The 13,737-nt window shown below is 41.7% G+C and overlaps 2 protein-coding genes across 2 annotated transcripts; one reads left to right on the top strand and one right to left on the bottom strand.

The window, feature by feature from the left end:
- Positions 1-7,106: 7,106 nt before the first annotated feature.
- LOC142964295 (transcriptional regulator protein Pur-beta) lies at positions 7,107-8,312 on the bottom strand. The gene has a single exon (XM_076104557.1). The coding sequence runs from the start codon at positions 8,280-8,282 to the stop codon at positions 7,260-7,262; it is 1,023 nt and encodes a 340-aa protein (XP_075960672.1). The 5' UTR covers positions 8,283-8,312; the 3' UTR covers positions 7,107-7,259.
- A 490-nt stretch (positions 8,313-8,802) lies between these two features.
- LOC142964294 (histone H2A.V) lies at positions 8,803-11,060 on the top strand. The gene is made up of 5 exons (XM_076104556.1): positions 8,803-8,949; positions 9,957-10,034; positions 10,160-10,273; positions 10,394-10,523; positions 10,697-11,060. Exons 1-5 carry the CDS (start codon positions 8,848-8,850, stop codon positions 10,756-10,758), a joined length of 486 nt encoding a protein of 161 aa, XP_075960671.1. The 5' UTR covers positions 8,803-8,847; the 3' UTR covers positions 10,759-11,060.
- The last annotated feature ends 2,677 nt before the right edge of the window (positions 11,061-13,737 follow it).

Genomic DNA, 13,737 nt, shown 5'->3' with positions numbered 1-13,737 from the left:
CAGCCCTATCATCACTCTCAGTCCTCCTTATGCTTACAATTTCTACATATGTGTTCGTTGAATTACGTTATGCATCTCGGGAAGGGTTGTTTTGCTCATTGGTTTGCAGTTTTGCAATCACTCTACTTTCTGCTGAGTGTTTCACTTTGCTATCTTTTCCCTCGCACGTCATCATTTTGTGCTGGATTTTTCGCAATCTGTTTTTCTAACGGATGACTAATAACAATTATTCCGCGTTAGTAAAGCACCAGATCACAGATTCATCACCGTTATGTTGAATTAAGTTCACCTCTTAGAGTTCAGTGCATGATGGGTTATGAAACTATCACCAAAGTCGTAACAAAACCAGCATTTGTTGGTGTTTCAAGTCGCTCCCTTGCTTCCCGTATACCTGTGAATAATAAGCAGTTACCTGGATTTACTTTTTGCCTCTCCATCCCTCCTTACAGCCACATTCCCACTTCTGCAAAAACATTCAATGGCATTCTGTACCTTCCCACCAGATGCCCTCAGACTTCTCCGCCTGCTCCAACCACCTGGCTCACCTGTTTCCACTTTCCCTCGTCAGCCCTGCAGCATATATAACCGGCCCGTTTCCGACTCATTCATAGTCCAATCGGCAAGTTGCGATGTTGCTTTCTTGCCTTTTGTTTTCACGCTTCTGTTTCTCTTAACCTGTCTAGATGGCTCTTCTCCACAATAAATCAGTGAGCTCTACCATTCTGCCGGTACATCGTCTGCGTTTGGGTCCAATCCTGCATTTCCTGAGTTTTGACAATTTAAATCCCCGGTTTGAATCTAATCGTTGGCTGCCTTGTGATTACAAGCCTTTCCCCCAATATATCTCCCAGACTTTGGTCTATAGTGTGAAATGACTGGAATGATCAAGAATAAACTGTAAACTCTGCAAATATGCTCACATTTATAAATTAACTTTTTATCTCCGTTGTCCTCCACATTTGTGCTGGATTTTCTTCCTAAATGGACCCTTTTTATGCATCATAATGCTGCTGCTCATAGATAAGTCATTAGTTCTTATGTGTTACTAAGCAGTCCAGACATTTTGCCCGCCTGCATGACTCTTATCCTGAATCTTGGACTTCTGCCTTTTTCCCATAATCCCTGTTTGCTTAAAGTCTGCTTTCCTGACTTCTGCCTGGTTTTTTTGGTTTAGTAATGGTTGAGTAAACGTTTTTATCCTCTTGGCCATCGGGTCGTGTTTTTTTGTTTTTTGTCCAAACCTACTTTTTGCTGAGTTATCACCTCTGGAGGTAGAACCGACTACAATCAGTTTAAAGCGTCTCTTATTGTGCAGAAGTGAGGTGCAGTGAGAATTGTGAACATAGATGTCTACTGCTTCGTACAATACTTTCTGATTCTTCACTTCGTTATTATAAAATGTACTGTAAAGTAAGATACATAAAGACTGCATGTGTTGGAACATGTGAAAAAGCCGTAAACAATGAGCCTTCATGTGTTTCTTTCCCGGTTTATCTTTCCCACTAACATCTTGCGTCATCGTGCATGACTGACGGGCAGCGTGGAAGCATTTAGCTGAGTGTGTGGCATTGGGCAGCAGAAGGATTCAGCAGCCCGTCATCTCACAGAGATCCAATCCTCAGCCGTCACCACCTCTCACTCCTCGCCTGCTCAGAATGACGGATGGCCCGGCTTAGCGTGGCCACCAGGACACCAGGGTCGTGTGAAATAATCCGCCCTCCTTTCACTGGCACCCGGCTCAGCGTGGTATTATATGCCCTTGAGCTGTCCTCTCCACACACACACGCTCTTTATCACTCAGCACCCCGAGGTTGTGCTCGTTTATGTGAGTGAAAATGCGTGTGCGTGCATCAGCACAGGAGGGGAAATGAACAGTGTTTGTATGGGTGAATCACGAGGCCAAGTAGAGGAAATGGCGTACGCGGCAGAGGATTTTACACCACTTTCACATGGCACTGATGTGGTGAAACATCATCCAGACAAGCCTTTTGAATACGCGCCAACATTATGTCAAAGAGGCAGTCATGTTTTTAGCTATAGCCTGAAGCTACTGGCTCAGAGATTCATGATGTAGCGTCATTGCAAGGCTGACGCATGCAGATGAAGGTCATTCAGATGCTTTCTGTTGATGTCATGTGAGGACTTGGAAAAAGGCCTGGCAGAAAGCACGAATGTCTCTCTTCATTCTACATAAGATTGGGAAACTGTGGCGATTGTACGAGGTGTGACCCTTCCTGTCAGCGTCACCACACAAGGGTCATGACACAGATGTTTGGAAACCAGTTCAAAAAAATTCATCAGCAGACGCCTTTTTTGCATGAAGCTGTATTGTGAAACAGCCTCATAGTGCATGATGGCATTTCATGTTTTGCATGCAAAATCAGCATTTCTAAGATCAGCATTTCTCTCCATGTTTTTCCCATCTGTGCTGCGTATGCACCACCTAGTGGTGGAAAGTAACTAAGTACACCACCAGCAATTGACCCTAAGTCCCGCCCCTTGAACGCAGACTGGCCAATCATGGTGTAGAGTCGGAAAGCTCTGAACAGGATCCGACAACTAACCCGACTCCATAGACTCTCGTGCGATCATTTCAGAATTTGTTCATGTTCAGGCTGGTTTAGTGGATTTGGAGCTAGTCATGGTGAAACGTTGCGTAATAGTGATACTCAATACACGGAGAGGTTGGAAGGAGGTATACATTTCTAAAACGGCACGTTACCTGTGGAGCTAACATTAGCAGAGTACGTTAGCACTCATTAACTAGCGTTAGCACTTCTCGCTGTATACATGCTGCTTTTTCTAACAGTGAATAAAGACTTGCCCGGCTTTACAGGAACAGCGTTGTTTCTTGAACTCTAGCTTCATCCCCAGGTCTGAGCCCACTGCATTGTTCTGACAAAAAAATACAAATGAAACCACCGCCACAAATGACCTCAAATGAGAGAAGAAGTACCACCCTCCACACCTCCATCTCCTCCGGGAGACTACTTTGCCGTGAACAAAATAACTCTTTGTCTTTCCATTCGTTAGTAATCAGCAGACTTCTCTGTGAATCATCCTTCCTTGACGGACTGCAGACAGCTGGGGGACTTTCAGTTCCTCCAAGATAAAACGGTACACTGGAACGCGCCCCGTCTGGCCTTTCACATGTCGCCCTGTTGACCTGCACCACAGGCCTGTACACGACGAGGTATTTTTAGGCTTCAGGCAAACCTCAGAGGATACAGCGACCTCTAGTCGGCCCTGTGACTCCACTTCAAACTAAAACAAAGGCCTGTTGGACTGTGGGCCGGGTGGAGCGGTATGTACTTCACATTGGGTCAGTGGTCGAAGAAGTATTCTGATCTTTTACTTTAGCAAAAGTAGAAATACCACAGTGTAGAAATACTTGCATACTAGCATTCAAAATATACTTAAAGTACCAAAAGTTAAAGTACTCATTATGAGGGATGGCCCATTTTCAGCTATCATAACACATATTATTTATTATAATTTTTTTAATGTGTTCATCACTTTAATGTTGCAACTAGTAAGTGTATACATTTAGCTGGTAATACTTATGCACTGTCGCTTATTTCTCCCTCTTTCCCCTTTTATTTCTTCTAGTTGAGCACTTTTGAGCTTTTGTTTTGAAAAGTGCCCTGTAGTTAAAGTTTGCTTTCTCAGACATCATCATATCAAATACCTGAACCTGAACCAAACTGCACACTGCATCTGTATCGTCTTCTTCTAGTGCGACTAAGTACATTTATTTAAGAACAGTTTTGAGGTACTTTACTTGAGTATTTCCATTTGATGGTACTTTCTACTCCACAGAGGGAGGTATTGTACACTTTACCCAACTCCACTGCACTGATCTGATAGATCTGGCCTGCCACTGTTGTAGATTAAACTACCCAACAGTGAATCAGTAATGTGTATATATGATAAATGTAACTCTGAATGGGGCCATTTTGCATTGAGTTACTTTTTATACCTTAAAGTACGATTTGCTGATGAATTGTATGCACTTGTGATGGACTACTTTAACATTGTTATTAAGACTTTCCCTTCAGAAACGAACATCTCCGCTTCATCCACCACCGTCAGTATCTGAAACATAAGCAGACATTCATATACCTCTGCAGAATACTAAGAAATTGCATCAGCAAAACGTACAAAAATACCAACAAAAATCAGATTACAGCAAGTGATTTCACTGACACGCCTCCAACCAGAGAGGAGGATATCACCAGCTGTTACCTGTCACTCCAAGACAGACGTGAGTTTTACACGCTGTCTGTTTTATGTCAACTTCTTTGTTCTCAGTGACACACTCTGCTGGAGATACGCTTGTCCGTCATTCTTTCCCTTTTAAAGTCAGTGCTGTGAAGAGCACTGAAAACAATGTGCTGGTGTAAACTGTCTACTGTCTTTGCAAAATATGTCAAAGTTTGAAAATAAATACAAAAAGATCTCAGCAGTTTTACAGAGAAAGCATGAACTCATATGGTTGAAAGCTCTGGAAAAAAGTTAGCATTGGAATTGGAAAGTAGATAGTACAGTAGTACAGATAGTACATTTACTCTACTTGTATTTTATGTTACTTCTACTGAAGTTACAAAGTGAAATATTGTACTTCTTTAACTTTTACATTGACACACAAAATGTAAAAAAATACTGTTTTCTGCTTCTTAAAATGTGGATATTTGCTGGGTTTTCTTACTGTCGTAATTGTAAGTTATATATATATATATATATTTATATATTTGTGTTTTGGACAGTTGGTCAAAAAAAAGTTCAAAAGATGTCTCCTTGAACTTTGTGACTTTTCTCTTATTTTTCATTTGATGGACATAATAATGTGTCTATTAGTTGAGAAAATGACCTGCTGGATCATAAATAATTAAAGTGAACTGTAAACATATCAAGAGAAGTCACATCACCTTTGTTGCACTCAGCCTGTGAAGATAAAAGGACCTCCAGCCTGGAGTGGGAGGATAAAAACACCACACCGCTCCTGAGCAAAAACCTTTTTTATTTCTCGTTGAGAGGAACTTGGTAGAATATTACAGCAGAACACACACGACTGAAACAGCTGCCATTTCACGTAACACAGTACAGGAAGAAGGATGTAGCTCAATCTCATGTGTAATATTATATATATATATATATATAGTATATTTATATGACTATAAAAGAAAAAAAGAAACTATTGCTCCCATGTGTTTATCTTTTTCATATGGCATTTCTCTGCTGTGTTGAAGTGGGTCAAGTCAAACTCAACGAGAGGTTTACACACCAAAGGAAGTGGGACAATGAAAGTGACATTTTCCCAAAGCACGGGAACTCTGCGGCTCTTTTTCTTATTTTCTTTTTATTAGGCATGAGGAAGTAAACGTTAAAACTTTTTTTCCCATTGCAAGAAATAAAACCGCTCTCAAAAATGGATAAATACCATCATACAGCACTCAGAATACGCAAAAGAAAAGAACACAAGGCAGCTCCGCGTAAGAGCACGCATGCAAAAAACAAAAAAGTAGCATATTTGTTTAAAAGGAGCACTAAAAGACAAAATGTGGATGATTGCAGGTGTTTCTGTTTTGCGTCGTATGGCAACTGATGGAAAGCCATGTGACAAAACACATGGAGGAGTGAAACGAGGGGACAACTCGGTGCTGCTATGTAAAGTGAACTGGAGTGCTGAGTGTTTGCTGACAAACTACTTCAATGAAGTTTCTAGAAATTGCTATAACATACTTTTGTTATCAATTTGTTGTACTCTTCTTAATTTCCTCTAAGGAATAAAAGAAATGTTAGGAAACACAGCAGGTATGAAATATCACCCCTGGACAGTTGCATCCGAGTTTAGTGTTTTAAATAAGCCACTTTACGCAGCATCATCTAATAAATGTCTCACATTTCTGAGACATATTTCAATACATCTCTTTTGAAAAATAATTATATCTATACTTGATCTTTTTAGTAAGTAAATCTCTTCCAGTATATATATTTTTTCTTAAAAGGTACAGCACCCACACTGCGTGTTTGAGGACCTAATTGTTCTTACAATCAGACTGAATATTGCTTCAGTCGTTAATGGTCTGAGTTCAAGATTAAAGGATCCAAATGGCGCACCCTAAATAAGTCAACAAGGTCGATTCCCTCGAGGACCATCGCTAAAGCCCGGTAATATTAAGCTTTTGCTCGAAAAATCGTGCCCAGTGCTCGAGGCCTCAGCTCACCGTGTCGGGGGTCAAACGTGGGCCTGCGTCATATGAGACGTCATCAGTTGCCGCAGACGTCCCGACTGCAGCAACTGGCTTCACCAGATCTGCACAGGCACAGGGTAATGCTGATATACCGCAAAAATACAGATCGGAGGCCCTGAGACATAAAAGGAGCCATTTCAGCTATCAGAGCAGGAGGTTAGCACCCGAGGGGTGCCCAGGAGGGAGTGAAAGAGGTCATTAGGACCCGTTTGGATTTTCCAGAGAATCCGAACGAGCCGTGTGCTTGTAACAGAACACCTTACGGCACCTCGCTGGGCTGAGTGGATGTCCTGAGATGCCGAGGATGCCCCCTATAGCTGAGACCGACTCTGGGTGTTGTGGGTCTTAGTCTGGGTAAGCTGCTCCTTACAGGTCATTTTTAGACAAAAACACACACACACAGCCATTTTTGAGTGATACAGGCGTTCTGTCCCATTTCCCCACCTGCTGGTATTATGAGTATGTCACACTTCTCCTCGCTTCCTTATTATCATCAAGCAGACTACAGGTCAGCACCAGGTGAGCTCTTACCAGTGGATATCAGTGGGTCTGGTTGAGCTACTGCTGTAGCTTGAGCACTGTCAAACTTAATTTGCTGGACTAACATTGCATGTGGAGGTTATCAATATATATATATATATATATATATATATACATACATACATACACACATATATATATATATATATTTAGGGGTTTTATATCAATGGGGAATCTCATACAGGAGCTGACTGCTGCAGTCTGCACTCATTTAGCTATAACATCCACCTAAACTTTAGGACATGATTCTCTTATATAGACAGTAATTTCTCAGTCAATATATATATATATATATATATATATATATATATATATATATATATATATATATATATATATATTTTACTCCGTTGATCTAGCATTTTAAAGTTCGATTCGTCATGCACAGAATAGTCGTTCCTATCTCTCTTGTTTATCGCCAGGCTTTGCATCATGTTGTCAGCTTCCTCTCCTCTCCATCATCCATCAATCGTCGTCCACGTCGTCGCCCTCAGACTCCTCTCCGGCTGTCCTCTCGTACATCTTCTCCCTAACCTTCTCCTGGATCTCCTTCATCTCCTCGGCGTAGCGGCTGAACGCTCCTCCGAACTTGCCCCACGCCTTGAAGGGGATCGTGATAGAGTTCCTGTAACTGGGCTTCACTTCGCTCACCCGCAAGAAAACTCCGTACTTGTTGGACCCGACGTCGAAGAAGAACCGCTTCGAGTCCACCATGATGGAGGTTCCCTCCGGAAGCTCGCTATAGCCCCCGGGCCCCCCTCCCCCTCCGCCGCCGGCCAGCTCGTCCTCATCCCCGCCGTAGTCGTCTATCAACTTGGCCAAGGCGTCGCGGAACTCTATTAAGCCTTGGGCCGGGAGTGCGATGGTTTGTCCGGCCTGTAGACCGGCTCCGGGGATGCCACCCGATCCAACGCCAAAACCGGGGCCTCGGTTGACGGTCTGCCGGATCCGGAGAAAGCGACCCCGCTGGTTCTCCTTAAGGTCGAGGTAGTATTTTCGGTTCTCTCGCACCAGGAACTCGCTCTTCAAGGCCCGCCTAGGCCCGGTGTCATCACCCCCACCACCGGATGATTGAGCGATCTGCTCCGGGGTGCTAGGCCCGAGCTGGGCGTAGTGCTCTATGAAGTCCCCCAGGTAGTCACGGAACTCCGCCGCCACTGACATGGAGAGGGTCAGCCGACTTTTAGAGCCCCCGGCGCCCACCTCGGCAATTTTGATGAACCGGCCTTTGGCGTTCTGCTTCACGTCCAGGTAGAAGCGTTTGTTCTGAATGTCCAGCCGCTTCGACGCCAGCTCCTGGGTCTCCACTTCCCGTTGGTAATGCTGAAATCCGCCGCCGCCTCCTCCTCCCCCTCCGCCACCGCTGCTGCTGCCTCCACCGCGCTCACTGCCACTGTCCCCATCCGCCATCTTCGCCACCAGCAGCCCGTTTCTCTGCGTATCTTTGACCCCCACACCCCCACCTTGCCTGTGAAGCTCGCTGAGCATACCGGACGGCTGGTAGCTGGGCTCTGATTGGCCGCTGCTGCTGCCAATTACAACATCAGATAGAGGGTTCGCGTGTTCATTCGCCAATTGTCCTGTCTGTCATTATAACGTCACCGCCTCCTGGATGACATTCACGTACATACTGTACTTGCAGTTCATAACAGTTCTTTACGTCAGTATTAAACCCATGTGAAACGACTATCTACGACCGAGAATGTGTCCGTTGGTCACTTTACTGCTGGCATAATCAGTTTTCTAACACAGTTAGCACCAAACAAATTGTATTTGAAGAAGTTGTGAGTGTCATTGTACTGAAAATCAAGAGTTAATTCCAACTACGGCCTCCTGATTATGTATTTTCTACATTTTTGGGATGGCTGCCCCTGGAAGGACACTCTACTCATACTGTCCCGCCTACTTGTTGGTTCCGTCAAAGGCAGGCACGATGATCTTGGGGTGGGGGATGGGTGAATGTTCTGCAAGCTGTTCGGCGATTGGTCGCAACAGAGATTCGAAGTAACAAAACACAATCTGATTGGCTGTTTAGACTCCCACGAGGGGTCGAATGCAAACGATTTGCAAAAGGGTTTATTGTTTCTTTGCTTTCGGGAGCCGGAATTGTTTGCTCTCTACTCAGTTCTACAATCAAATAACGCGACGGAAAATGGTATGTGCGCTTCGGTTAACGCTAAATGATTCACCGGGGACGTCGGTACACTCGTACTGCAATTAACGTGCAACTGTAGAAAGTGCTGTTTTGAATTTGAACTGAGGGAATTCGACCAGAATGTGTGTGGTAAAAAAAAAGCTTGATAAAGAGCTAACTGTCAGCTAATACGTTAGCATTAGCGTTAGCGTAACAAATCCGAGTTTTGATGTTTTGGTCCGTTAAATGCGACATTATATTCGCCTTGTGACGGATAGTTCCTATTTGGCAGACGTGTAGAGGTTAATTAGAAACTCAAAACTCTGATTCATACTAAGTTTTTTTTTTTTTTTTTTTTTTTTTTCTTTTTTTTTCACGGTGTAGCCTCTCTGAAAGGTGGATTAGCAAGCTAAGTTTAGCTAACGTTTTTTTAGTAGCCTAACGTTAGCCGTTAGTAGTTTACCGTGAAGCTTGTAAACGACTAGAGTGAAGTAAAATCGACTGTGTGGTTTATTGACACCGAGGTGATTGCGCGAGGCAAACTTTTTAGCTCTTGAAATTCGTAGATGAAAACTTAAACGTCTGTTTAGTGTTTTGTCGCGAGGTCATCGTCATCTGACTGCTTTTAACGATTTTTGTCAGAATCTATCTGTATTGGGTTTCTCAACTTAAAAAAAAATTGGTTTAATATCTGGTTTTATGCATGTAAATATCTGGTACCGGTTATTGTGACCGCCTTTAATGTGATATGTTACGCATATGATTGGCGGGAAAGTGATACCAGTTTTCCTATGGGAGTGTTTACTTGTAATTTACCACTTCATACACATATATTTGAAATATTTTGAAAACTCTTACCGTGTCCACTAATTTGAACATATGAGATGTTGTAGTACATGTTTTTTTGTTTCGTTATGGATGATTTATTTCCAGAAATCCAAACATTACAGCCTCACACTTATCTGTGCTTGCTTGCTACCTTTACTTCCCACTCTGACTTCTATTGTTTCCTATAATCATCCCTACAGGCTGGTGGCAAGGCAGGAAAAGACAGCGGCAAAGCCAAGGCCAAAGCAGTGTCTCGCTCCCAGAGGGCTGGGCTGCAGGTACATCTCTTTCAATCTATTTATGTCTGTTTGTGGCTTAGCTGCATATGTTATGCGTCACCCACCTCGAGTTTAACCCCCTTTTGTTTTGCTCAAACCAATGTTCCATGTCTGTTTCCTGCCAGTTCCCAGTGGGTCGTATCCACAGGCACTTGAAGACTCGCACAACCAGCCATGGTCGTGTAGGAGCCACAGCAGCTGTGTACAGTGCAGCTATCCTTGAATACCTCACCGCTGAAGTAAGCCTCCCTCATTTTGTGCATGTTAGTAGTCAACAGTGGCACTAGATGTCGCACCATGCAAATGTTTCTGTGTGAGATGGGGCTGTTTTTATTAATTTCTGTCGTTTTTGCTCTCAGGTACTAGAGTTGGCGGGCAATGCCTCCAAAGACTTGAAGGTGAAGCGTATCACTCCCCGTCACTTGCAGCTGGCCATCCGTGGTGATGAGGAGTTGGACTCCCTCATCAAGGCAACAATTGCTGGAGGAGGTGAGCGGACCGCTACATTCTTGTCTAGTTTTTGTCTTGATTGTAAAAACATCATACTTGCTTCTTAGTATGTTGGTGTCAATGTACTCTATCTTACTCGTCCCGTACTAATATTCACAGCTATCGTTTGCATAAAACATTTAATCTAACCAATGTTTTTATTTTGTCTTCAGGTGTTATTCCCCACATCCACAAATCCCTCATTGGAAAGAAGGGCCAGCAGAAGACTGCATAAATGCCATGTTGACCATACATTTCGGGGCTTAGGCTTTGATAGGACCAGGAGTTCACATGTGTTCTTTTTTTATTATTAATATTATAGCAAATGAAGAGTGATTGTTAGGATTTGTGTTGTAATATTTTCCCATAACTAGAAAATAAAGTACAGAAAACCCCTTAACGACAAAAAACAAAATCCCTTTGTATGTTCTTGTAGAAGGTTTGACTGGGGATTTCATGATTATTTCAAATAACTCTGTTCAAGTGAATTTGTTTGATTGGCCTGGGACTCTGTAATGTTTTATACTGAAAAAAGAATTGTTAAAACCGTTTTTATATAAAAAAAAAAAAAAAAAAGTTGTATTGTGGTTATTTTCTTGAAGTTATAATATTTACTGTTTCTAAAATTCTTTGTTTGCATAGCAAATTGGGTAACAACAGCTAAATGTGAGATGGTGCTTCTCTCCCTTGACTTACTGTAATATTTTGAACTGCACATGGATAGTGATGTATTAATAGTTGTTTTTTGTTCAAAAGTCATTGAAAAAAAAGTTATTGCAACCCTCTGCCCAGTGTTTAGCATCTATAGCACTTCAACAAAACCAACTAAATGTGTTAACCTTAAAGTGAAGTGTGGTCCTCCGCTGCTGGGATCCTCACAGTGGAGCCATTATCACAACCATAGAGTTGGTACCCTGATATTTGGAGACGGGTTGAACCATATCTGTGCTTTCAAAATGTATTCACAGTACCTAAATGTATGCACAATGTCCCGACTATGAGTCATTACCTTTTTTCAAGTAAAGAAGTCCAACAAGCTATGTGTTCAGGGAAATTACGTATTTTATCTTTGAATAAATACCCATCGCATGTCATCATTGGCTTGAAACAACTACTGGAATTATTTTTGCAGTTTTGAATATGATTAACCTAATAGGTTAGGTGATGGCACTGCAAATCATACATGAACAAAAACTGCAAAAAGTTTGTTTTTTAAATATTCACATTTCAGATATTTTAGGAATTAATTCAGTAAGATAAATTGGTTATTTATAATTGAAAACAATTGCATTTGACTGTTATTAATGTAAATACATGTCAATTTAGATTTTTTGTTTTGTTTTAGTGAGTAACCTTTACAGTTGTGTCAATTCAGCATTTGTCCTGCAGGGGGAGCCACTTGCATTCACAATAACATCCTCCTGAATCAGTCAGTAAGAGATATACAGTGTATTCTTCTTTCAGCCATCTAGATCTGCACCATACATGCATCACATTCAGAGAATATATAGTTTAAAAGCTGCATGAAGCAAACATACAACAGTGAACATTGTAACACTACCCTAGTAAGCACGTTTAATAATACATTACAAAAATCAGATGGATATAAAATATAATTTTATACTAAAAATGTGGAGATGAATGTCAGTATATTAATTTCTCATTCGTTAAGCCCCTTAAAATGCATCACTTCAAATGAGTTTCACACACACACTCACACCAACACAAGTAAACTGTAATTGTCTGAATTTCTCATGCTGGCTGTGACGAACTGTGACACCAGCTGTTGATTTTCAAGTGCACAAAGAATTTCCTCTTTCCTTCCACTAGACGAGGAAAACAGTTTACATGCAGTGATCTTACAGCCCCACTGGGCTTTGACTCATACAATTGTTTGCAGTCATCTGAACAAATTTGTCCTGTAGCAGTGTGACCAACATGACCAAGGACAGAACCATGTGATGTACTTTTTGTATATTCCACATGTCTGCCTGCTGTTCAACTATGAAACATGTCCGTCGCGTTGTTGCTGTTTGCTTTTTATAATTTATTTTGCAATAATGGTGTTGCTGGTGGCGATTCTTTTCAGAAGGGCACTTGGGCTGTTGATGATGCTTTCAACTGTCTGTGGAGACACTTAGAGCTCCAACCTTGACAACTTACAACACTGCTCGACAACTTGACTTCAGTCAATATTTGTGGAGGGAACAGTCGTAGAAGATGAATTAAAATCCTTTACTTTGCTGTTGAAAATCACTTCTTTAGAAGAGCAAGTTCTTTTCAATCCTCCGGGTGAAACGTTGTCTCTTTTCTCCAGAGATGCTGCATTAGTGTAATTAAACGTGAAGTATTTGAAATATCCGCAGTAGAAGCAGTGATATACAGTAGTTTCAAAAGAGATCCTGTTGCTGAGTTTAAACTGCAGCAATGCAGTCACAGTGAGGGGCAAACGTCGTACTATTTCTCAAATATTCTCACATACCCCTCTGTTGAAAAAAACTCTTAAAATAAATAGTGAGAAAATATCAGAAAATCACAATGAGATGCTTTTCTTTCTCTTTTCTTGTTTCTGAAAAGTTGCCATATGTTGCTCAGAATAACCAACAGGACGAGAAATAGTCACAAAATGCAATCTATTGGTTTTGTGTACATGGACACGAAAACAATGCCAATGAAAAGTCAACTAGGATCATATTTCGTGATGGACACACAAATTAAACTCATCCTCATGACTATGCAACAATTATTGACGGAGTATTACATATTGCTAAAGTCACAGGACATTTAATCACGAGACCGGTGTTCGACACCAGGAGTCTCAAAATGTTGTTGGGTTTTGTTGCCTAAACTTAAATGCACGTACTTATTTTAAGCCCAACCAATATGTTTATTCTAAACTCAGTTTTGTTGCCTAAACCTAACTTTCATTTTGCAACGTAATGTTGTTTAGACCGTGAGAGTGTGTTGTAGCAACACACTGCTTATAGATATTCACACATTTTATTAAAAGAATCAACAGTTTGGGAAACATGCTTATTTGTTTTTCTTGCTGTTTGATGAAAAGATCGATACCACTCTCGTGTCTGTACGGTAAATATGAATTTGAAGCTAGTAGGCGCTTAGCTTAGCTTAGCATAAGGACTAAAACGGGGAGAAACAAGCTAGCCTGGCTCTTTCCCAAGGGGACAATATCTGCCTACCATCACCTCTAAAG

Source organism: Anarhichas minor, unplaced genomic scaffold (assembly GCF_050575085.1).
Source record: "Anarhichas minor isolate MPS153535 unplaced genomic scaffold, ASM5057508v1 ptg000030l, whole genome shotgun sequence".
In the NCBI taxonomy this organism is placed as follows: domain Eukaryota; kingdom Metazoa; phylum Chordata; class Actinopteri; order Perciformes; family Anarhichadidae; genus Anarhichas; species Anarhichas minor.
Note: the sequence above shows the minus strand (reverse complement) of the source record. Positions and strands in the feature narration are given on the sequence as shown.